Source organism: Haliotis rufescens, unplaced genomic scaffold, assembly GCF_023055435.1.
Source record: "Haliotis rufescens isolate VD_foot unplaced genomic scaffold, xgHalRufe1.0.p SCAF_57, whole genome shotgun sequence".
Classification (NCBI taxonomy): Eukaryota; Metazoa; Mollusca; class Gastropoda; order Lepetellida; family Haliotidae; genus Haliotis; species Haliotis rufescens.
The window spans coordinates 1,072,761-1,098,059 of record NW_025964301.1 but is presented as its reverse complement, the minus strand read 5'-3'; the positions used below and the strand labels follow the sequence as shown (position 1 = coordinate 1,098,059).

The window sequence follows — 25,299 nt, the reverse complement described above, 5'->3', positions numbered from 1 at the left end:
ACCCACAATCTTGGGATACTGGCGTGCCCAAGGGACGCAACTCTGCACAGCGAATTGCGGTGCCTAAGACGACTGGGCCACCCTTGGCCCCAATTCTGCAAGATTTTAGGATCGTAACGCGGTACAGCGACCCTTATGGTGGCACAGTGACCCTTTCGGGGTTGAAACGATTTTATTGAAGTTTAATAAGGATTTAAATTTGTTTTTACTGTGCCATAAGTAGCTACCATAACTTCTCAGAAAGTTTTATAGAATGTGTAACCGTATCTAAGACGCATGTCGAAAAGATTGACACATATTGCGTACAACTGAAGTTGGTTTTTTTACAAGTGAGTAACAACCTGTTAACACAATACAACTGCACTTAAGCCATAAACGAGGTCCTTATCTCAAAGGCTGCGGGATTTTGCCAGAAGCTGTCTGCTCTTTCAGTAAAATAATGATTTATTAGAACCGTGGATCGATCTTGAATGCCGAAATCGATAAGGTTTATTGATTTCGGATATCTCTAAGGCCACTCTTTTTTTAGTTGCTTTACGTATATTTTTTTCAGGAAAATACCTGTGGCCAGGTGGGGAAAACAGCACTTTACTTTTTTATAGTTTTCTCCTCCTCAGCATGTTGGCTGGTATTAAAAATAAAAATGGTTTAATTTGGGAGGAGAGCCTGCAACACAGCTGTTGCTTTAATAATAATAATAATAATAATAATAATAAAAATAATAATACAAATAGTAATAAAAAATAAATATAAAAAATAAATAAATAAAATAATAATAAGCAGAAGAAGAAGATAAGAAGAAGAAGAAGCTAGAAAACACATATCCAATAGATTCCAACTATATCATGAGCATGTGTTTATGAATTACTATCAAACAGTAATGATATCAGGTGTTCGCGGAAAGGGGAGCGTGGCATGCCCCTTGCAGGAACAAGAAATTTTGTTTTGACTCCCATGTTAATATATGTCAACTTCAGTGCGCCCTTGTTTGGAAAATTAATATTTATGTGCAATATACTATCAGCTCATCAGCGGGATAAACAAAACAAAAGCAAATTCCGATTTTTATTCCAGAAAAATGTACAGTCGCGGACCAGTTAAGCAAGTAAAATAGTGCGGCCTAAGTTGCTACTAGGTACGCAACATGAAACCTTCTGAGAGGTATTTGATAAGAACAAACATAAAGTTTGCAGTGGAGGCGACGCGAGGAGAGAGTGCCTCGTTACAATCTGGATACTTGTCAGGTATGTACAACTGTTTACTGCTCCGGGTTTTTAGGTATACTTTTATATTAAGTGAATCGTTAAACATAAACTTTAATAGGTAGACATATAAATGCGCTTATAGTGCCATAAATGTCGACAACTTCTAATATGTTGTTGTTTTGGATGTTGTTTTTTATTCCGCCAAACTTTTAATACAGAAGCGGAAACAAGTTTTATATTGTAATCGGTAATGGTTGTATTTTGTGTATATTTTATGATATTTCAATGGTATATTTTCTATGTTCTTAGTTTTGTAGTGATAACCTTTTATGTGTATATAGTTTTATGTTTTGTGTATTTTTTTAGTTCATATATAGTCTCTCGTAACCCTTAAAGGGTGGCTCACTTTTTATTGTATTTTGTATAGCATATTTTACCCTGTACTTGTGAGGTGAGACTTAAATAAATGATCTGTCTGTCTGTCGTTCTCAAATGTGATTAAAAAATTACTAATGGACGAACGGACCAGGAAGTTTCTGATTGAATGCACATGTCGTTAGCCTGAAAGGGATATATTTCTTCCTCTGTCTTCACCATCCTTTAAGCAACTGTCCAGCCGCATCCCGGGTATTTCAGTGGGGGACAGAGGCACCCAACATTGCATCCTTGTGGGGAATCGAAACGGGGCTTTGTTGTAACTTGCGATTGCTTTAGCTATCCGGCTAAAGCTCCTACCACTACATACGGTACATGACATGCCACTTCTGTAGAACAATGAAACATTGTTTGATTTTCCGTGTCAATTTTAAGTTTATAAGTTATTCACTTTCTCGTATATTTAGAGAAAATTTTCAAAGCGTGCATTGTTCCCTTTGGAAGAAATATCTTAAATTCTACCTTTACGTTAACAATGAGTGAGTGAGTTTGGTTTAACGTCGCTTTTAACAGTATTCCAGTTATATCACGGCATGTCAGCTTAATGTGGGAGGAAAGCCCGAAGTGATGCAGGTCTCAGACGTTTACCACTTCGGTGAAACCCACGAGCAGGGGTATGGTGCTGACAAACCTAGAAACATAATAGGGTCGAACCGGGATTCGAACCCACAATCATTGGTTTCTGGCGTGCCCAAGGGACGCAACTCTGCACAGCGAATCGCGGCGCCTTGGACGACTGGGCCACCCGTGCCTCCACGTTAACATTTAAGAAATGTTGCATAGAAAGTATGTAGTGAGATAGAATAGAATTACGTCCCATCAGAAGTATTCTATCAGTAGACAGGACACTCACTGGGGCATACAAACACGTCTACTTATTATTTTTGTACTTTAAAACACAAAACTCCTATTGAATATTAATATTGATTCATGCATGCATACACAGATACATACATATACAACGGTCATTTACAAACCGCCGTCATATAGCTGGAATATTGCAGAGTGCGGCGTTAAACAACAAACAAATACACAAGCACACACACACACACAGACACACACACACACACACACACACACACACACACACACACACACACACACACACACACATACATACATACATACATATAGTCACGATATGGCTGAAATATTGCCGATGTGACGTTAAATATCGACTCACTCACCTATCTAAACTTACTGGGAACGTGGTCGAGGAGGTAGACATCGAATCAATGTATGGAGATTAAAAGAAGTTCCTGTTAGGTGACCTCCTTTGCATATTTTTCGGTTCGTGACACCAAGTTGGTTGATCACATCAATAACACTATCCATTATACGATAAACATTAGTGGGAATCAAGGACATATCACGGTCGTTTAATAATGCTCAAATTGACCTGTTGGCGTGTATATGTAAGGCAGGCGGAGTGTGGCAGTGGCCAATTAAAAACTGAAATAACTAAGCATTTTCATCTTATTATGCTGTGAACAGTTTTTGACTCATGGTGGTTGCTATCTATTAGGGCCGAAATACTGGCGCAAGACCTGAAAACATCAACCATGGCGAGTGACGAGTAAGTATCCTCTTTCTGACTCATTTGATACCTTAAACCATTTGATACCTTATATCCACACACTTCGTTCTTGTCGTAGAAATATCTGGTGGTTGATCTGGGACACAAGTTTAGTACTCACCGTGGTATCCTAGCTTCTTTAGTGTTGTATTTTCCCCGATTTTGTTGGTTGGTGTTTATCATTTAAAGGTAGTCATCGAATGATCATGCCAAACGCTGCTTATGGCCAAAACGAGGCTCTTATTACTGTGCTATTTATAGGTTGTTGAATATTTCTACTAGGGGTGTCACGATCAATCGAAATATCGATATATTGCTGTTTTTGTTAAGCACTTAAAGTCAATAAATCGATTGTTAAATCAGGTTCCTATCAATAGTATCGATTTCAGTTAGGAATATCGATAGTTTCGATTGTATTTACCATATCAATAAAATACATGCAATGCTGTTCAAATTTGTTTTTCTTTTGATCATGCGTGGTAGTAATTTACACATGGTAATGTGGAAGTTTCTTTTTCTTAAATAATTAGGGTAAAGAAAAAACAAATCAGTCATATCTCAAACTTTAATTTTTATTTGTTGTTATGGTTATCACATTCAAAGGAAGCTTCAGTTCCAAGGTATAATTCAACTTAAAACTCCATCTAAAATGATACACGAAAACTATAGATATTTATCGCAATAGTTGCTTGCAATATCAATAGTTATCGCGATAGTTTCTTTCAATATCAATAGTTATCGCAATAGTGATTTCCAGACCGTTAGTCACCCCTATTTTCTACACAAAAGTCCTAACTTGTAGTGAGAACACGAGTGTCGTGTGCAGTAAGAGAAATCCACTAAAGTTGATTTAAATCTTCCAGCGTTTTGACATTGCTCAATGGCTTCCTTTTAATTACATGTTAATACTATAACTACAACCACGAAGACTAATTTCTATGATCTTTTGTTTGCCATTTGGCTGATCCGTCTAAATGTTGCTTAATAATAGAACTTACCACAATATAGATCATATTTCACTTCTCAATGACAATCATAACCGTAGGACAGGGTTACAATAACATGCACGGTGTTCTGCAGGCGATGCTGTAAACAAACGTTTGCACGTATAGAATAAGAAAAAGGACCTGGGACACCATCTGAGCGTAGCTCTGGACGTTAGAGTGACCTGCCCTTAGTTTAAGATCTTGACTAAGGAACAGAAGCGGGGCTTGAAAGTGAAACGGAGACCAGAAAGATTTGTTTCTCTGTTCTGTGTGTACCTAGAGTAACCCTATATTGATAAATTAATATACATATTCATCATAAAACTTCATGTAGCATTGTGGTTTATACCTTGCAATACGATCTTCCCTGTTGCATGACCGACACTTTTGCCTCGTTTTCTGGCATTTTCTTGGACTCTAATAAGAATACGTAAATTATGAGTTGGAGTCGTATTTCAACATTATTCCTCAACATAACAGTATGATTTCAATACAACTTTTACATGTTTCAGTACTCCTGAGTACGGAATGTTCGTGATGATTTAGCCAAAGTAAAATATGAAATCACAATTTTCTTCATGCACAGTTATTAACTTACAGTAACACGTGAAGGTCAAGGTTCTGTCTTGTATCAGGTGAAATATAAAACGTCAACGCCAGCAACAACTAGTCTCGATTATCTGACGAAACAGATCCCATTTTATTACTTGCCCGTGAAGAGATCACGCGTTTAATAAACATACAGCTGTATTACACATTGTGTAATACCAAAACGCGTGCTGATGTACTCTCCGAACACGTTTCTAGAACAAATATTGAAAGCTCTCAACATCCCTTGGCTTATCCAACGACATTGCGTGTGGAGATGATAGATCACTGAGAGGAGCTTATGCACACTCGATGACCCCAGCAACCTTGTTGCTAGGCTGACGTCATATGGCATTGTTTCGCCGAAGGATCTTGCAACAAAATTCCACAAATTACGTCATCGGTATTGTGACGTCATTGTAAACTTTGAGCTGCAAGGCCCCGTTCCACAAGGCCATCGTACTGTAGCACGACAGTCGTTAGTCTAAGTTAAAGTATGTGAGCTGCGATAACCTTAACGCTAATTTAATTTTGTGGAACGGACTCCTGAATTCTAAAAGTGGGCCGTTGTATGGTATTGAATTCATACGTTTCAACTTTTGACGTGCTTGAAGTATTATTGTGTTAAACTCAATTGGATTATGCCGTGGATCGTGTAGGTGTCAGCCTATTCACACTCAACAGTATAAATCTGAAAACGTTATAAATGGCTAGTAATAAATAAAATACTAAACTCGCTCCCGTGTAAAACCAATTTTATGAAACTCGTGAATAGTTGTGGTATCTGACTCGCTTTCGCTCGTCACATACCACAACTATTCACTCGTTTCGTAAAATTGGTATTACACGGGAGCTCGTTTAGTATTCTATATGGGCGTAACAGGCAAAATAGCGGTGAAAATTATTTGAATGGGCCACTGAAAATCAGTGGCACTGGTATTCGCGACAAGGGTCATACCCTGCTCTACCGGTAGCACCCGTCTCTCACAAATTTTGAAAAAAAACCATATGTCTATTTCGCCTGACAACACAAAGCAGTACTCCAGAAACATGCAACATGCATTTGAATCTACCCCAGATATTCTGTTTGCGTCACGATCTTAGCTTATCACACTCCACATTTTCCTTCAACTTAATTTTCAACTTCTTGCTTTCATCATCATCACAAACATGACACTGTATTATACCAGTTGCTTAATGCCTGTTATTTCATACTCAGAGATGTGACGAAATTAGACCTGATTGGTCAGACCCAGGAAAAGCAAGGTTTGTTCTCTCAGTTCAAAGAACGTTTGAAAACTATCCTCGGTCTTCCAACACAAAGAAAGGACCCTAACGTTGACGTGAAGGTTCTCCACTCCGCGGAACGCGACGAGTGCTTGGATCAGCTTGGACTCCACCAGGATCAGCTGTTGGTGTCCGATGTGTACAGGGTTGTCCAGAGTCTCCAGACTCTGCCTCCAGATGGGGAGCTGATTGTTCCCCTGGAGATGCCAGAACGATCCATTCCACCCCAAGTGTTGTACACGTTTACGTACTGTATGAAGATTGGCGGACAATGGCACCTGGAACCGGCAGAATACAAGGTTTGTATGCCCCGGTTTGCAATTCCTTAACCCTGAAACATGTATTGTATTCCGATGTGCCTCATGAATACCCTGGTTAGAATTGGTCTTCAACGAACCATGCTTGTCGTAAGAAACGACGAACGGGATCGGGTGGTCAGACTTGCTGACTTGGTTGATGCATGTCATCGTATCCCAGTTGCTTAGATCGATGCTCATGATGTCAATCACTGGATTGTCTGGTCCAGACTCGATTATTTACAGACTGCCGTCATACAGCTGGAATATTGCTACGTGTGACGTTAAACAATAAAACTGTATTCCGATGTATAAAGCTGCTCTTCGGGCTTGGGTTATAACCATAGAACAGCTAGTTCAAAACACACTCATGGTGACATGCAGTTCATGTCATAACTCTTCCTTAATCACGTTAAGTTATGTTAAGTAACGTCATGTTATGCATGGGATATCAGTTTTGATGAAGGGTTGCAGATAAGGAACGAAAAGATGTACAGGTTTTGGAAAACAAGATGGCGGCCCCACTCTACCGCAACCGTTTTTTGTCTCCGTTTGGGAATACTTTTCTTTCTTTTTTTATGAAGTCGAGTTTCCAAAGGATGGTCGTTAAGTATAGGACTGACACCTGTCAGTAAGTCTACGTTTAAGTATCGGAGTTATGACTGTCGTAAGTATATTTAAAAGTATGGGAGTTACGACTGTCTTAAGCCTATGTTAAAGAATGGGAGTTACGACTATCGTAAGTCATTGTTAAAGTATGGGAGTTACGACTGCCGTAAGTCTATGTTAAAGTATGGGAGTTACGACTATCGTAAGTCTATGTTAAAATATGAGAGCTACAACTGTCGTAAGTCTATGTTAAAGTATAGGAGTTACGATCACTCTGTGGAAAGGGACCCTGCCTCATAAGCCTGTATCAGTGACAAGATAACTCTGACAGTCTGAACCCATGGTAAAACATAATATCCAGTAAATATACATGCATGGTAGTGTACAGTCCTTGATTCCTTCCTGCAGGAAGGCGGCTGTGTATATGGCAAGCTGACAGAGATGGACGTGTTTTGTGTGACGGCGGAGTTAAAACCGGAATATGCCACAGTGGGGCCGAAAGGTCACAAGTTTGTCTCTGAGAAGGACGAGAGAATTGCCATTGACTTCCCAGAAGATTCTTTGAAGAAGGAAACGAAGTTGAAAATTGTTGCAAGTATATTTGAATTTTTGAACCACGTCATTGAACAGAATATATTTCGGAATATACTACTAAAAAGAAGTTAAGGAACCCCCAATTCCAATCGAGTGTTCTACTTCTTCGAGTTGTATATATCCTCAGGCTATATCAGGCCTGGTGACGTTGCCTACGTGTTAAAATGTTGGTTCAACACGCAGGAAATAATATGATTGGTATATTGCTAAAAGCGGCGTATAAATTCACTCTCTCTTTTCTGGTCAAAAAGTACAAATATTATTGTTCACAACGTAAATAAGCTTCTGGATATCAGCATAGAATTGAGTTTTCACTCACCGTAACACATGGTTGGCAGGCAGAATAATCAGCCTCGTTCCGCAGAAACAGGTTCCATTGGGAACATAGGCAAAATAGCGGTGAAAATGATATGAATGGATCACCGAAACGCAGTGATGACACCAGGTGTTCGTACTTTTATAACACATAGTTGTAGCCCGAATAACAAAACTTTCTATGCGTCAAGAAATAAAATCAAAGGTCACCATTTTGTCATTAATGTATAGACCCGTGAAGATTGCGGGGTAGAATAGTTCTTCAGCAAACCCATGCTTGCCGTAAAAGGTGACTATGCTTGTCGTAAAAGGCGACTAACGGGATCGGGTGGTCAGGCTCGCTGACTTGGTTGATGCATGTCATCGTAACTCAATTGCGTGGATCGATGTTCATGACATTAATCACTGGATTGTCTGGTCCAGACTTGATTATTTACAGACCGCCGACATATACCTGGAATATTGCTGAGTGCGGCGTTAAACAACAAACCAACCAACCAACCAACAAACCAACATTAACGTATGAATATCTTTCTTCAGACGGACATCGTCGACCAGCAGCGGTTTGAGGAATACAAACGTGATAATGAAAAGTTCCGCTGTATAGTTGGGTTCACCAACATTCTCACAGTGCATCCACCGATGAAGCTCCACACAGAGGCTAACATACGCCTTCCTCTCGATGGCGACTTTGTGAAGGGGCATGGCAGGGTCATGTTTCTACACTGGAAAAAGAATGACGACGCCGATGATGACGAAGACGAAGACGACGTTACCGTCGTTAACGTATCCCCTATGAAACAGGGAGGAAATTCCTACACGATCCCAGTGAAAAGTTTCAGCGGGTACTCTTTGATGCGAATATGTATGCATCCATTATGTTGATGCTACCTTCGCGATTCTTCACCTTGTTGTTTCTTTGGTTTAGCCATACCTATTCACGAGAAGTGAACGGGAATAGGGGACAAGTTCTTCCAACTTAGGTTGCCCTCTCTCTTCATCTTTTTACAGTCATACATACCATCCAAGCTTTTCAACACGCTAAACCCTCATTTTTACACTCTTAGTGGACATTTACCGACAGCAACACATGCATTAATAATTCAAGCTTTTCAACACGCTAAACCCTCATTTTTACACCCTTAGTGGACGTTTACCAACAGCAACACAAGTATCAACAATCCAAGCTTTTCAACACGCTAAACCCTCATTTTTACACTCTTAGTGGACATTTACCGACAGCAACACATGCATTAATAATTCAAGCTTTTCAACACGCTAAACCCTCATTTTTACACTCTTAATGAACACTTACCGACAGCAACACAAGTATCAACAATCCAAGCTTTTCAACACGCTAAACCCTCATTTTTACACTCTTAGTGGACATTTACCGACAGCAACACATGCATTAATAATTCAAGCTTTTCAACACGCTAAACCCTCATTTTTACACTCTTAATGAACACTTACCGACAGCAACACAAGTATCAACAATCCAAGCTTTTCAACACGCTAAACCCTCATTTTTACACTCTTAGTGGACATTTACCGACAGCAACACATGCATTAATAATTCAAGCTTTTCAACACGCTAAACCCTCATTTTTACACTCTTAATGAACACTTACCGACAGCAACACAAGTATCAACAATCCAAGCTTTTCAACACGCTAAACCCTCATTTTTACACTCTTAGTGGACATTTACCGACAGCAACACATGCATTAATAATTCAAGCTTTTCAACACGCTAAACCCTCATTTTTACACTCTTAATGAACACTTACCGACAGCAACACAAGTATCAACAATCCAAGCTTTTCAACACGCTAAACCCTCATTTTTACACTCTTAGTGGACATTTACCGACAGCAACACATGCATTAATAATTCAAGCTTTTCAACACGCTAAACCCTCATTTTTACACTCTTAATGAACACTTACCGACAGCAACACAAGTATCAACAATCCAAGCTTTTCAACACGCTAAACCCTCATTTTTACACTCTTAGTGGACATTTACCGACAGCAACACATGCATTAATAATTCAAGCTTTTCAACACGCTAAACCCTCATTTTTACACTCTTAATGAACACTTACCGACAGCAACACAAGTATCAACAATCCAAGCTTTTCAACACGCTAAACCCTCATTTTTACACTCTTAATGAACACTTACCGACAGCAACACAAGTATCAACAATCCAAGCTTTTCAACACGCTAAACCCTCATTTTTACACTCTTAATGAACACTTACCGACAGCAACACAAGTATCAACAATCCAAGCTTTTCAACACGCTAAACCCTCATTTTTACACTCTTAGTGGACATTTACCGACAGCAACACATGCATTAATAATTCAAGCTTTTCAACACGCTAAACCCTCATTTTTACACCCTTAGTGGACGTTTACCAACAGCAACACAAGTATCAACAATCCAAGCTTTTCAACACGCTAAACCCTCATTTTTACACTCTTAGTGGACATTTACCGACAGCAACACATGCATTAATAATTCAAGCTTTTCAACACGCTAAACCCTCATTTTTACACTCTTAATGAACACTTACCGACAGTATCGCATGCATTAAAAAAGGACACCAGGAAACATCGGACGATTTGTTGTCAGTGACGTTTTTTTAAGGTGAATAATTGACTTTGCATGTGTTTGTGACGGGTGCAACCGTTGGGCAGGATACGCTCACCTTTCCACGAACACCTTGTGTCATTACAATTACTATTACAATCACATGACAAGACAGAAATGGTAGTTCTCTTACGTATTACTAAAGTGCCCCACCGTGGTCACAGTTAATTCGATACTTCAATAGTGTATGAGGGTTGATTGATAGGTTCTCATGCTCCCACAGAAGGGAATGCACCATAGTGTATTGTGGGCATCACATGTTGCCGTTGAGGCATATCCACAAAAACTTGAGTCAGATGAGCACATTGTTTCGCTGTGAGTTGGCAGTACAATAACAAGGGCGGATCCAACATTTTCAAAAGGGAGGGGCCCAAAATATCAAACTCCTCTCTCAGTCACTTTACTGCATACAGCATACTACATGTGGACCCCTCTAGATCCGCCTATGAATAACCAGGCGTCTGTGACATTTGGAACATGGACAAAATTTGATGGACTGAAACTCGACAGACAGCAAGAAGACTATTGTTACACGAGGGTTGATTGGGAACTTCTAAACCTCACACTGAAGGCATTGCGTACCAGTAAACTCTTTTCTTCTTGACAATACATGATGTCACAGAGGTATCCCCACAAAAAACTGAACCCATTGACTTGTCACAACGAAACAATTTGCTCGAATGACACACATTTGTATGAATATACCTCTGTGACACCATGTTATGTCGACAACACAAATTTCACTATCTCACAATTCCTTCCATGTGAGGATTAGCACTTACCAACCACCCAACGCCAAGTGGATAACGCTTCCTTCGAAAGGCAAACAGCTAATTCGACGCATGACCTTCCCACTGCTGGTGGGTTAAATCATGTCTTTCATTTCGGCGGGTAGCGACTCGCGTCTTAGTTTGTACAAAAGTCAACAACCTCGATGGTTTTGACTTGATCCTTATCCGTTCCCAGTTGCAAATACCACTCAACAGGTGCACCCACGACCAACTCACCTGGGATTTTCGCGTGACATCTCCTTTGAAACTGCTTGTCGGGGAAAGAATGTTAAACCGATTTTATTGCGTTAGGTGATTAGAGCCTTAAGAAAGGTTGTTCAAGGTTGTAAATTAAGCTATATAGCTCTTAAGGGAAACGTTATTCCAATCGCTTTGTTTATTCAAACTTTCTATTAAAGAACTTAACCTATCAGGCAAACCAAAGAAAAACATGTGATCAGAAACATAGAAATGAGTATGCTATTTGTCTATATTACACTCAGATTACTGGGCAGACTACGAGTCGATAATGTATTGACCAAACGACGAGTACGCGACAGCTGGATTGCATATCGTAGTTTTCTGAATACATTATCGACAGGTATGTCAATCCAGCGCATAGTTTCAGAGTGCAACGTCTACTCATGTTTATCGTATTCGATATTGTGTGTGCAAAACAGACAAAAACATACACATTTCTATTTTTATAAACACACAATAGTTTTTCTTTGGTAGGTCTAGCCTCTTTAAATTTGTTAAAACAGCTTGCTTATGAATATGATTTATGTCTGTTTTTACGATTTTATTTTGTATTTTGAAAAGTTTTGTTTGACTTTACAAACAACATAAAATAGTATCTGTATATGTTTACTATGGGATAGACCATTATTTGATATTGGCGGTGGGGGCGGGGTTTGGGGTTGGGGGTGAGGGGTGGTGGGTGGGTTGGGGGTTGGGGTTGGGTTATGGGAGGGGGATTTTATTGAAAAAATAAATTGTCTCGCTAATTCTTAAAAAATTATGCTTCAGACTGTCGAAAAAACGAAATGACACAAAAAATACATTGTTGCAAGGTGTTTTATAATCAGTCGCATAGTCTTAATTATCAAAGTATCTGGTTTTGCACCTGTAGCTGAAAAAGTATCTAATCTTCAAACAAAATCCTTGCCCCCAAGCCTTTCCCCTACCCCCTGGAATATCGAATGGTAGCTCGCTTATAATTCCAACGTAGTAGCATGTACGAGGGTTGTCTAGTTAGACATTGTTGGTTATTGTTATGTTCCCAATCACTGTCCCTCTTTCATTCCTCAACCTGTAATAGTAGGATTACCTTAACAGAGTTGCCTCCCTCAGCCGTGCCTGGATCCTGGATCGCATCGACTATGACCATAGCGATACCCATCACAACCACCATAAACGCCCTGAAATATTTTTAAAAGAGGCGTCAAGGTCAATTAACTCATAATCACTGGTGCATGGACCCATACGACAGGTGTGGCCAAGATGTCTCTAGCGCCACATTTCATTTTGCAGAGTTGCGTCCCTTGACCATGCCAGGAACCCATGATCCTTGATTGTATATAACGTCGTGTCTCTGATGTTTCAGGTATTGCTGTGTCGCCGTCCAACCTCACAGTCCTATCAGAGAGATAGTCAGAGCGGCCAAACACGCCATCGGGAAGCTGAATCTGTGTGTTCTCCTCACCTTCCTTGACTATGACCAACATCTGAGGGTCAACTACATCCTAGTTGACTGCGTGGAGTTCACCAAGGTGGACAGAGCTGTCGAACTACACACCAACGATGGCATGACAGAGATCAAGCACAGCAGATCAAGGGACATCGAACTCAGGGACAGAACTAAAATCAAACTAGCTCTGGGTGGATGCATTAAGCTTCATGACAAGGCATTTGCAACAAATTCTTTTTATTTCAACCAAATGTCCAGAACCAATAAAGTGGTCATCCCCTTCACATCCACGGGGGAGGATGGCAGCTTGCGGTTCTACTGGGGCCAGCATGATCACAAGGTTCACTTTCCCCTGGAGTGGAAGAAGGCCGCCAACAAGAAGCCATCCACGAGGCAAAGGCCCGCCAAGAAGAACCAACGTTCTATGAGTGCCATAGGCCACCGGGGTACAGAAGTTTCTTCCAGAGAGAGAAAATATTCCCAAACCCAGGAACCTTCGATCGAGGCTTCAATTCCACGGAAACCATCAGGTATTGCATTATATTCCTTGACCTTATCACACTTTGGCTATGCATTTTTATTCAATGATTTTTGCTAATCAATTAGCTTAGGTAAATGTTTTGTAACTCAAAAATATTTTCGGGGCGGTCGGGTAGCTTAGTGGTTAAAGCGTTCGCTCGTCACGCCGAAGACCCGGGTTCGATTCCCGACATGGGTACAATGTGTGAAGCCCATTTCTGGTGTCCCCCGCCGTGATATTGCTGGAATATTGCTAAAAGCGGCGTAAAACCATACTCACTCACTCAAAAAATAAATAAATTTGATTTAAATTTGTTTGGGTCGGACGTATTATTGAACAAATTCAGTTCAGTTCTTTTTTATTTTTTGTCTTTAGAAGGTGAATTTCAGTGGCCGGATACAATCTACACTTTGTGTAATCAATTATCATAAAACACAGTTACTTTTTCTTTGATAGGGATAAGTGGTAGGCCAATAACAATAAATTACACTTTGTCTATATCGGTTTCACATTGTGACGGGGTGTCGCCTTTTCTTGACTTGTCATCACGTTTACACTGACATAATTAGACACGTATTTTGGTATCAAGTTGTTTTTGAATATTAGAATTTATTCATGAACATGGATTCTAAATATAACAACATAGATTTAACAATGGAGATAGTTCTATGATTATACAACTTCTTTATTACAATGAAAGCGACGTTTCGATGTGGATACCAACAACGTTATTAAACAAGTGACGTGTTATTACCGAGTATCTACACCGAAACGTCGCATTTGTTGTAATAAAGAAGTTGTACATTCATATAACTATCAACCTTCTTTATCATACCAACTGCCATACGCCACTTAAAGAAATATAGATTCAATATTAGCAACATCAAAATACGGATTTATGCAAGTGCTCATTCTTACAACATAACATTTCTCGAACTATGATTTAAATGTTTTTTGTTTTGTTTATGTATTTGTTGTTTAACGCCGCACTTAACAATTTTCCAGTTATTTGAAGGCGGTCTGTAAATAATAGAGTCTGGACAAGACAACCCAGAGATTGACGTCATGTCCATGCAATTGGGATACGATGACATGCAATCAACCAATCTGTGAGCCTGACCACCCGATCCCGCGTCTCACGATAAGCATTGGCACCTTAAAAATTAACCATGTGTATCCCCTATATGTTAGACTAACATTTAGTCTCTGAAATCTTATATTACACAATATCCTTCTTGACTCTAAATTATTATTTTTTCTCTATGCTGATATGTGGAATAGAGCTAGCTTGAGCTGGCTAGACTTGCTTTTGTATGCATTTCTAGATTATTATTTTTTCATAAAAAAAATATATTCCACGGTCATGGTGCAGGACTACCTATATGTAACAAAGGCGTCTTGTCATTGCAGTTATTGCCAAGCATCCCCTTCTGACGGATAAAAGCCTGGCAGCCTTGGCAGATACCTTACCGTATTCAGAATGGCGAAATGTTGGCCTCGAACTCAACTTTCCCACAGACGCTATCACCACCATATTTGACAGGGCTGACAAGATTCGATCCAACCCAGGACTCGAGCTTCTCACTGAGTGGAGACGGAGGAATACTGAAAGGGACACCGACAAGCTCATGGATGACCTAACTGATGCATTTTCTGAACTCAAGCGGAACGACATCGCGGAAGTTGTTGCAGCAGCAAGGCAACAAGTGCGTCCCATACGAAGAAGTGACCTGGACTGTATTCTGGCGTCTCCTCGTTCACCGATGAGTCCAATGTCGACCTTCGGGTCTGAGGTGTCATTTACCAGCGATGAGACTGACAGTGTCTTCCAATCGGGTCGTTGGTCGTCGGCCTCCAATCAAAATCCATTCCTCTCTGGCGTCACTCAGCACGACTCGGGCCAATAGGACCCCGACGATCACTGACAGGAATCCATGTTGAATCTAGTTTCGTGTACGTGACTATAAAACTGTAGAACACAAACTGGCCGTCATGAACCTTATATGTCTGTTCTAATTATTTCCGTTTACTTTTGTCTTCGAATCAAAGTGTCCGATTTCTGATTCTGTTTAAAAAACGGCTGTCGTGATAACAACGGACTATCTGCATCTGCAGCGGGATTTGGTATTACGGGCTTACATTGAATTCACTCCTAAATTGATGTCGAGTAGTGATATTGTAGGTAGCGGAATAAACCGAGAGGACCCGAAGACGAACGGGTAAGAAAGTCATCAGAAGTTGACCTTGAGGAGAATCTAGACCAGGAGCAGCTGACATCATGGCTTAATTCATGACAATGAAAACCCATTGTGTCTGTCTGTAATCTCTATGTGTCATGATATCAATCTTGAGATAAGTAATGAACACAATCACAAACAAATCCGTCTTACTTTCATACAGGGCATATAACAATCTAGAAGTGTAAATTAGAGCTGTGAATGTTATGAATGCGATAAACCATGTCTCAAAGTGATGCTATAACAAAGTATTTTTAGCTGAATAATTATTTCATGTATCCACAGCACTGTATGCACTGATTGTACATAGACAAATAATGTCCGACTGATGATTATACATTGTGCATGGTTGTATATTGACAAATAATATAGCGCTGATGATCAGACAGTGTGCGCCATTTGTATATAACTTTTTAATGTCCGACTGATGATTATACATTGTGCATTGTTGTATATTGACAAATAATATACCGCTGACGATCAGACAGTGTGCGCCATTTGTATATAACTTTTTAATGTCCGACTGATGATTATACATTGTGTGTGGCTGTATGTATTGACAAATAATATAGCGCTGATGATCAGTGTGCGCCATTTGTATATATCTTTTTAATGTCCGACTGATAATTATACAATGTGCATGGTTGCATATTGACAAATAATATACCGCTGATGATCAGACAGTGTGCGCCATTTGTATATATCTTTTTAATGTCCGACAGATGATTTTACACTGTGCATGGTTGTATATTGACAAATAATATACCGCTGATGATCAGACAGTGTGCGCCATTTGTACATATCCTTTTGATGTCCGACTGATGATAATACATTTTGCGTGGTTGTTTTGACGATTAGTGTACAACCTGGTGGATCCGACATTGTGCAAGGTTGAAAACCGACGATTTATATCAGAATTGTGTTCATAGTTATACAATGATTATTTAACGTTTGTCGCGCTTGAAAAAATACAGTAAACTACGTTATAACAAACACGCTTATAACGAACTGACGGATATAACGAACTTATTTTTACTCCCGACCATTTGTTGTATATATGCTGTATGTATGCTTATAACGAACTACGGTTATTACGAACTACAATTAGTGGTCCCCTCGAGTTCGTTATAACCGTAGTCTACTGTATATGATTATGATTTCCTTGTACTGTTTACTGTAGGCTTTAGTCCATGCTTTTTGTAGCCCAAGGATTTGGTTTGGTGTTTTGGTCTGTATATGTGTAGTATTTGAACAGCCGCAATTACCTGTAGTGAGCGCTTATCCTGTCATGGAACAAATTTATGCGTCACTCTTATTTCTTTTTTTAGGGTCACTGGGGTAGCCCAGTGCTTAAAACGTTAGCTTGTTACCTCGAAGACTCGATTCGCAAATCGGAACAATGGGATATTAGCGGAAAACAATATTCGCTTTTTATGTGGCTTACTTAGACAAGAGTTTCGTCTTTATGTATACATGTAGCATAATATATTAATCGTAACGTATGATAAGGGCCCTCTGTGGTCTATATGATCTGTACCATTTGAGAAATGAGCAAAATAGACTGCGTGAAGCCTTTACTTCCGAGGCGGACCTTCTGGGGTCATGTATACAAAGACAATGCTTCACTTCACTTCACTTTTTATTTCAGTGCTTGTAGGCCACGGGCCTTTTTGTACACACGAAATACAATCTAGGTGCAAACAGTATAAGATATAATACACATTTCTTTGCTTTTGAACAAAAGCAGTTTTAACATAATTGCACATTTTACATGATGGAGTATTTGTGTTCTTACAACATTGGCATAAAACATGAATACGTTGCTGTATTCATATTGATAATAGGGTCTTGCTATGACAGTAGTGTATTAAACTTCAGAATATTATGTATTAAAGACAATACAAACATATGCTAACATGGACATTAATGTTGGCGTTGCCATTCGGTCTGCAACGGCTCTGGTGACACGCCCTTTCATGATAGAGGGTGCACTGTTGCAGTATACTTTATAAGAACGTTTCGGAGAGTGTACAGTTGACCACCAGTATTGCTTATGCATGGGGTGCGGTCGGGTAGCCTAGTGGTTAAAGCGTTCGCTCGTTACGCCGAAGACCCGGGTTCGATTCCCGACTTGGGTACAATGTGTGAAGCCCATTTCTGGTGTCCCCCGCCGTGATATTGCTGGAATATTGCTAAAAAACCAAACTCACTCACTCACTCACTCACTCACGCGTATGCATGGCATGTATGTCTTCACTGGGGCAGTGGGTAGTGAGATTGTAAACAGGTTGACTATCATCATGGTAAAAATACATCATAAATAAATAATATATCCACTTAATAACATTTGTGTGTTTTTAATTTGGAACTCGTCTTGTAATCACGTCTTCCAAATCCATAGTCCATGTACATTCTATATATTCAGATATCGTTGCTTGCATTTGTAAGTTAATAAAATATAACGCGACAAAACCCATTCATGAGCATTAGAAATCTTTACTAAAACAAGAGTCAATTGCTCATCTTTCTTTGCCCTTGTATGGCCATTCTGATTAACATGAAATATGATTAAGAGAAAATATGATGAGCAATATTGTTCTTTTGGTATTACATAATTATTCCACGACAAATTTCGATTTTTTTATTGTGATTGATCAATCAGAGGTAGTTGTGGTGATTTGAACCTCAAACCTAGAAATGTAATTTTAAATTTACATTAAGCAATCCATGTCCGGAAAAAGCTGAAAAATGTTTTTTTAATAATAAAGATGTGCTTTGACTGAAAGTTTGAACATTTCATTATAGGCCGCATCAATTGAACTATATCTATTTAAAAAATGTTCGCCAATGTGTATATCAAAGGGAGTTTGATTTATCCACGATGCCATATGCTACGATGGAGGGACTATACCATATGCTACGATGGAGGGACTATACCATATGCTACGATGGAGGGACTATGCTATTTATCACACCATCCAGGAGTCATTACCTTCAACTTGCTGTACTCTGCGGACATTGGTGTACTCTTAACAAACGGAACAGATATATTCATGTGGTGATGTAATCTCCCAATGAGTTGTTCAACAATGTCAGGGAAGTCCTCTGAAATGTCATGTTCCTCCAGGGGATCTTTATGGAGATTAAAGAGACCATACTTCTTTGATATAGGTTTTCCAAACTTGGTCTTGAGAATCCCAATGTCCTGTGGGGCTATCCAGCCGTTCGCCATCTTTCTAGCCCGACCTATGAAATCAAATACAGGCTGGTGTTCACTTAACTGGAAACCAGGATCTCCCTTTATGAGTTTGTATTCCCCAACACGAATAGCAGCCCTTCCTTCAATGTTATACACGTGCTCAGACCTTACTGGCTTACCTCCCTTGCTGATGACGTCCCATTGGTTTACGCCATCCATGTCAAGGTCGACGTCTTTGCTTCCGGCAGCTGCCAGAAAGGTTGGAAACCAGTCGGCTGCGTTCATCAGATGATTGCTCACAGAACTTGTCTCTTTCAGAAGGGTTTTACTGTAGACAAAGTTCACTGCCCTCGTCCCTCCCTCCCATAATGTATTCTTGATTCCGCGTAGCGGCCAGTTATATCCCCCTTTTATTGGCCGCCCGCCATTATCACTGAGGAAGACCAACAACATGTTGTCTGAGAGTCCCCGTTGTTCTAATGCATTAACTACGTCGCCGATCGCTTCATCCATGGCTGTTACCATTCCACTATAGGTAGCTCTGTCATGATGTAGATGGGAATACATCTTCGAGTATTCACGAGGTACCGTGAGGGTTCCATGGACAGCTTGGAATGGCAGATACAGAAATAATGGCACTGAAGGGTCGTGTTCCTTGATTATTTCAACAGCTCGATCACGAAAGAGAAAGGTTGAGTACTGCTGTTTTGTGTCATTGAAAACCTCTGTGTTAAAGTTCAGATCGTACTTGTTACCTATGCAATGTGTATAATAGTCTTCTCTCCCGCTGTAATAGCCAAAGAAGGAGTCGAACCCTCTATACGTGGGCGTGTGTTTCCAGCTGCACAATCCCAGGTGCCACTTGCCCACCATGTGTGTAGCATAACCCAGGTCTTTTAGTCTACGGGGTAAAAGATCAAACGTCAGAGGGAGTGACCTGTCCCCGTAATTGATGACTTGGTACTGGAGACCTATTCTGTGGGGGTAGTACCCTGTTAGCAACGAGGCTCTTGTGGGCGAGCACCTTGGAGCTACATACGAGTAATTCAGGATCAGTCCACTTCTCGCAAGCTTCTCGAGATTCGGCGTGATGATGTTTGGATTATGCCAGCTGACGTCACTCCATCCGAGGTCGTCAGCAACGATGAAAACGATGTGAGGAGGAGGTGGGTTCTGACCTGACAGTTTAAGCGTAAGGAGACGTAGCTGTGTGTGGAACCTGTACAGGGTCAAGACCGTCACTACGAGAGAGGCGACGGTTATGACGACAAATAGAAACTTTATTTTAGACTTCATTGTGTCGTTTTGTTTTCATGGTGAGCTTGGGAAAAAGCGCAACGCATGCTTTTCCATATTGCCTAAAAGTAAAAAGGAAATATCTTCATTATAATGGTAATAAAAAACGTCAAAGCGGTGGGAATATTGATACGGATTTATCTGTGAAATAAAAATCTACACTCACGGATTAAATACATTTAGCTAACATTATAACGCAATAAAATCCGAAAATGTTTAAAATAAAAACTAGTTGGCGTTCGTTGCACCGTCTTCAGAACTTCCCTCATCAAGTTGTTCTGTTGTTCTTGTTGTGACTGTTGTTTTAGTTGTTAAGAATCAAAATACATAATACTGGTAGCAGACACTACTATAAAATAAAAAGACGATTATATCTCTTGCCAAAATGCTGTGAAATATGGGGAATGGAAATAATACACACAAAAAACTATTATTATTGTATTCAAACATGGTGGCAGACTCTCAAGACATCAAAGATGGTCCTATGTACCACGTAAGACTTTTAGCTCCTGTAAATATCTGGGTCAAATGATAACTCCTTTGCTGATATTGACTACAGCTTCTAATACCCTCAAAGGGGCACGGGTGGTCCACTCGTTTGAGGCGTCGCGATTCGCTGTGCAGAGTTGCGTCCCTTGGGCACGCCAGAAACCTATGATTGTGGGTTCGAATCCCGGTTCATCCCGATTATGTTTCTAGGTTTGTCAGTACCATACCCGTGCTCGTTGGTTCCACCGAAGTGAGACCTGCATCACTTCAGGCTTTCCTCCCACATGAAGCTGACACGCCGTGATATAACTGGAATACTGTTAAAAGCGGCGTTAAACCCAACTCACTTACAATGTTCTTTGAAAAGGTTCCAGGCAGTTTATTCGTAAAATGGCTGACAAGAATACAGTTTTTTTTACATCAAATACCGATAACGCCATTGACTGTTACTGGTCCTTAGACGCACAATACACGGACAAGGAGCTCAGAACACCATCCCCCGTGAAGATCCGGTTTAGAATTTGTATTCAGCAAGTCATGCTTGTCGTAAGAGGTGACTAATGGGATCGGGTGGTCAGACTCGTTGTATACTGTTGAGAGCGGCGTTAAACCCAACTCACTCACTCACTCTATAACCCTCGCAGAACAGGCAAGTAAAACACTGTATACCATCAAAACGCTTAGGCATAAATACCATTTTTATATCTATGAATAATGCCTTTCCAAAACTGAAACAAAAATAGTACCGATAGTGTTGTATGGTAGTGACTTGTGGTAATACACTCAAAGCGAAAATATAGAAATGGTACAAATTCTCATCTCATATTAGAAATTTGTTGTTTAGTTACGGCTCCGGACATGTTTGGATATCCCAGGGAGATGGTACTGAAGAAGCATGTATCTTTGTCCAGAAACAACGTATCCTCGATTGTGCTAAACAAAACTTGCATTCACGTCTCTAGATATACCAGACGAACGATCATTTGTCTTTTATTTAACACTGAAACAAGAATGTCCAAAAACTTAATGTACTCAATAACAGAAAGGTTTGGTTAAAATTTAGAAGTGGAAATAATACATTTGGTGTTCAAAACGTACGTAAAGGTAAATGTTGGTGATGAGGGGTCTCTCTGCTCGCACTGTAAATGTCCATAAGATGAAAAGCACGTTAAGTTTGTATGTCCTCTCACGGACAAGGAACTCATGTGGAGTAAATTTCATTCAATGGGGACCAATTTTGATCTATGTGCCAGGCTGCGATCTGTAGTTTTACAAGTTGCGAACGAGACGGAAATGCATGTCCATTTTTTTATTCAGTGTCTCCTTGATGACCTAATCAGATGTGCAATTACGAACTTCACATCAAGTCTACAGAAGGAAACGGAGAAATCTGTAGAATCCTTTACAGACGAAGACAACTCAGTCCTATTCTACATATCAGGATATTTAATTTATGCAATGGAGAAAAAATCAATGAAGAAAGGTACCGCCTCTGTATCTATTCTAACAAATCCCTGTGCGTCATCTACCCAGAAGTCTCCCGATTTTGTCACAAAGGTAAAAAGGTGGACAGTGAAAGTGAACCGTGTTGGTTTGAAAGTCTGTGGGGATAACTTTTTCTTTCTTGTCAGAAAAATAGAGACAATTTGCAGACTGGCAGTTAGTTTAAAGGGTCTGAACAGGGATGCAATTGCAAAGATGGCACTGAAAGAGGCAATAATGCAAGACATCACAGTTGGTTTTTACTGGGACAAGCCTATTGCCTCTGAGGACAAAATTAAAACCTCTATCTTGGAGAACATTGTGGACCTATTTTTAATACTCCGCGGAAGAGCAGTTGCAAAACATGTACAAAGACAATCCCAGAAGGAAAATGCTAAAGCAAGTTTAAAAGGGAAAAAGTCCCAATCTTTGAGGAAACGACTGCGAACCTACAATGATTCCTAGCTACGATGACAAAAAATATCTTATGTATATTGTAATTGTATAGTAACTCCCGGTTATCAACACAAAGCTAAACTGTATTTTAATCTTGTATGTCAAGTGTGACATATGTTGAATCACCCAAAGCATTTATTATACCTTGTGTACATACTTGAGTGCGTAACCTGCAAGAAGACTCGTCCCCCTATCGATGAATGTTATGTGCGAAAATACGACAAACCAATCAGAATGCGCGTATGATTTCAAGTTCTTTGTATCAAAATCCCTCAGAAATAATTTTTGATTTTACATATGTCTTGCATCTAAAAATATACCCAAGACACAGTTAAATGTGTTCACTCATACTGTATAATTCCGCACGTCCCGATGTGCTATAAATTGCATCTGAAATATATATAATATAGGGGAAAAATGTGTGAACCATTACGCAACGAGTTGACAATTGTTTTAGGTATGCCCGTTTGCACTAAGATGGTCGCAAAAATGGCCACGAGAGGAGCACGAGTGGCTATTCGGCTTGTCCAGGAATAACACGAGTTGGTCACGAATGAGTAGCGGGTAGAATGGTTTTGGACTATAATTAGAGTTATCTACCTTTGCGCTGTTTATGAACATGACAGGCTTGAACGTTCCAGAAGTTTCTGGATGGGACAGTTTCTAATAGACTGACTGTAGCTATACAGGGGCAGCAAGGGGTGATTCGAGGAGTTTGGACCCGACTTGTTTCTTATCAAGTGCGGATTGGACACAATGTTTGGTAAGACCGAATTCCTGTCAGCTTCCAACAGTATTCTTGATTCAAGAACGGAGACAGGCCTCTTTCAATACTTTCATCAGTGACAATATTCTGAACATTCCTGAGTGCACATACATTGATTCTAGGTCCCGTAACGTATTGCTGTTGCCACTAATATTGATTATTCATTGATCTTGTGTTTATTTATTTCAGTGCGTACCGATTTCTGGGTTAAACTTCGCGATTTAATTTGGAAACATAACACCGTAACAATTGTGCACTGTTGCTTCACCAACATCTGAAATAGTCCAGTCGAGTCGTCATGACAATGCATAGTCCACTGTGACGTTACCATGGCAATGAATGGTCCACTGTCACGTTGTCAACATAATGAATAGTCCACTGTCACGTCGTCGACATAATGAATAGTCCACTGTCACGTCAACATAATGAATAGTCCACTGTCACGTCGTCAATATAATGAATAGTCTACTGTCACGTCGTCAACATAATGAATAGTCTACTGTCACGTCAACATAATGAATAATTTACTGGCACGTCGTCAACCTAATGAATAGTCTACTGTCACGTTGTCAACATAATGAATAGTCCACTGTCACGTCAACATAATGAATAGTCCACTGTCACGTAGTCAACATAATGAATAGTCCGCTGTCACGTCGTCAACATAATGAACTGTTCAATGTCACGTCAACAAAATGAATACTCCTGTCAAGTCATCACAATGAATAAACATCGTAATACATCGGGGATATTGAGGCTAGACACCGAACATAACGCAACACAACGCGCATGTGAAGGTTTCATATCATAAACATATATTGATAGGCTGTAAAGACTAACATCAATAGAGAATTGAATAGAAGTTAGATGGGCCATTCCTTCAAGCATATATTCCATACACCTGGTCAAGCATCCTGTGTTACAGGGGTATGTAGGACAACTTACCTCGGACCGGTCAGCCAGTGAGTGAGCAATGTGTTGATGTGGTGGGATATTGATTTCCGGGTGGGTTTTAAAATGCCAGCTGAAAACGTGTTGCCTCTAACGCCGACAAGGTTTTGTTCCGAGAGAAATTGCGACATCTGTTGTAGACATGCATTGAACTGGAATCGACCTGTGTCACGAACACCACTGAATACTCCGTGTGTTGTCGATGAATTTTAAAGTCACAAAAAACAAATGGCGACTAAACCTTCTAGTACTGAAGCTTTTGCACATGTGACTTCAATGCATGGTTCTGAAAAATCCATGACAATTTGTGTGTGTGCGTGTGTGTGTGTGTGTGTGTGTGTGTGCGTGCGTGCGTGCGCGCACAGGATGTGTTTTTTGTAGTGAGTGAGTGAGTGAGTGAGTGAGTGAGTGAGTGAGTGAGTGAGTATAGTTTTACGCCGCTTTTAGCAATATTCCAGCAATATCACGGCGGGGGACACCAGAAATGGGCTTCACACATTGTACCGTTTTTTGTAGGCTAGTATATATAAAAGACCATGGGCGTATGTTCAATAGCGTGAGCATTCTGACCTTGATACGTAACCTTGAAGGGTATGCCTAAAAGCGGATAACATTATTAACGTAAGGCAGAGCAGTTTGCATTCAAATTGCATTTTCAGCTCCCTGGGGAGAATAGGTTGAAATAGATCAGTGCACCAAGAATGGGGTGTTATTCTCGTTCGTACTGACCTCATCATTAACAGATTTGTTTAAAGAAATGAAACACTTTGTCACCTTTGACTGTGCAACATCTTTCTCTTGCCTAGTTTGTGTGCGATCTGTAGGTTGGTAGATCTATCACCAAGTATTTATTATCGATGATAATTTCCTTTCATAATTATGCAGCATATTCATTT

At 40.0% G+C, this 25,299-nt stretch overlaps 2 protein-coding genes across 2 annotated transcripts; one reads left to right on the top strand and one right to left on the bottom strand.

Moving 5' to 3' along the window:
* Nucleotides 1–11: 11 nt before the first annotated feature.
* LOC124137817 lies at nt 12–18,105 on the top strand. The gene is made up of 7 exons (XM_046504279.2): nt 12–1,244; nt 3,166–3,216; nt 6,010–6,376; nt 7,391–7,573; nt 8,432–8,736; nt 12,924–13,537; nt 14,938–18,105. The coding sequence occupies exons 2-7, from the start codon at nt 3,203–3,205 to the stop codon at nt 15,432–15,434; spliced, it is 1,980 nt and encodes a 659-aa protein (XP_046360235.2). The 5' UTR covers nt 12–1,244; nt 3,166–3,202; the 3' UTR covers nt 15,435–18,105.
* Nucleotides 17,391–24,474, bottom strand: LOC124137818 (arylsulfatase B-like). The gene is made up of 2 exons (XM_046504280.2): nt 24,398–24,474; nt 17,391–20,321 (listed from the first exon to the last, which is right to left on the bottom strand). The coding sequence occupies exon 2, from the start codon at nt 20,257–20,259 to the stop codon at nt 18,727–18,729; it is 1,533 nt and encodes a 510-aa protein (XP_046360236.2). The 5' UTR covers nt 20,260–20,321; nt 24,398–24,474; the 3' UTR covers nt 17,391–18,726.
* Between the last annotated feature and the right edge of the window lie 825 nt (nt 24,475–25,299).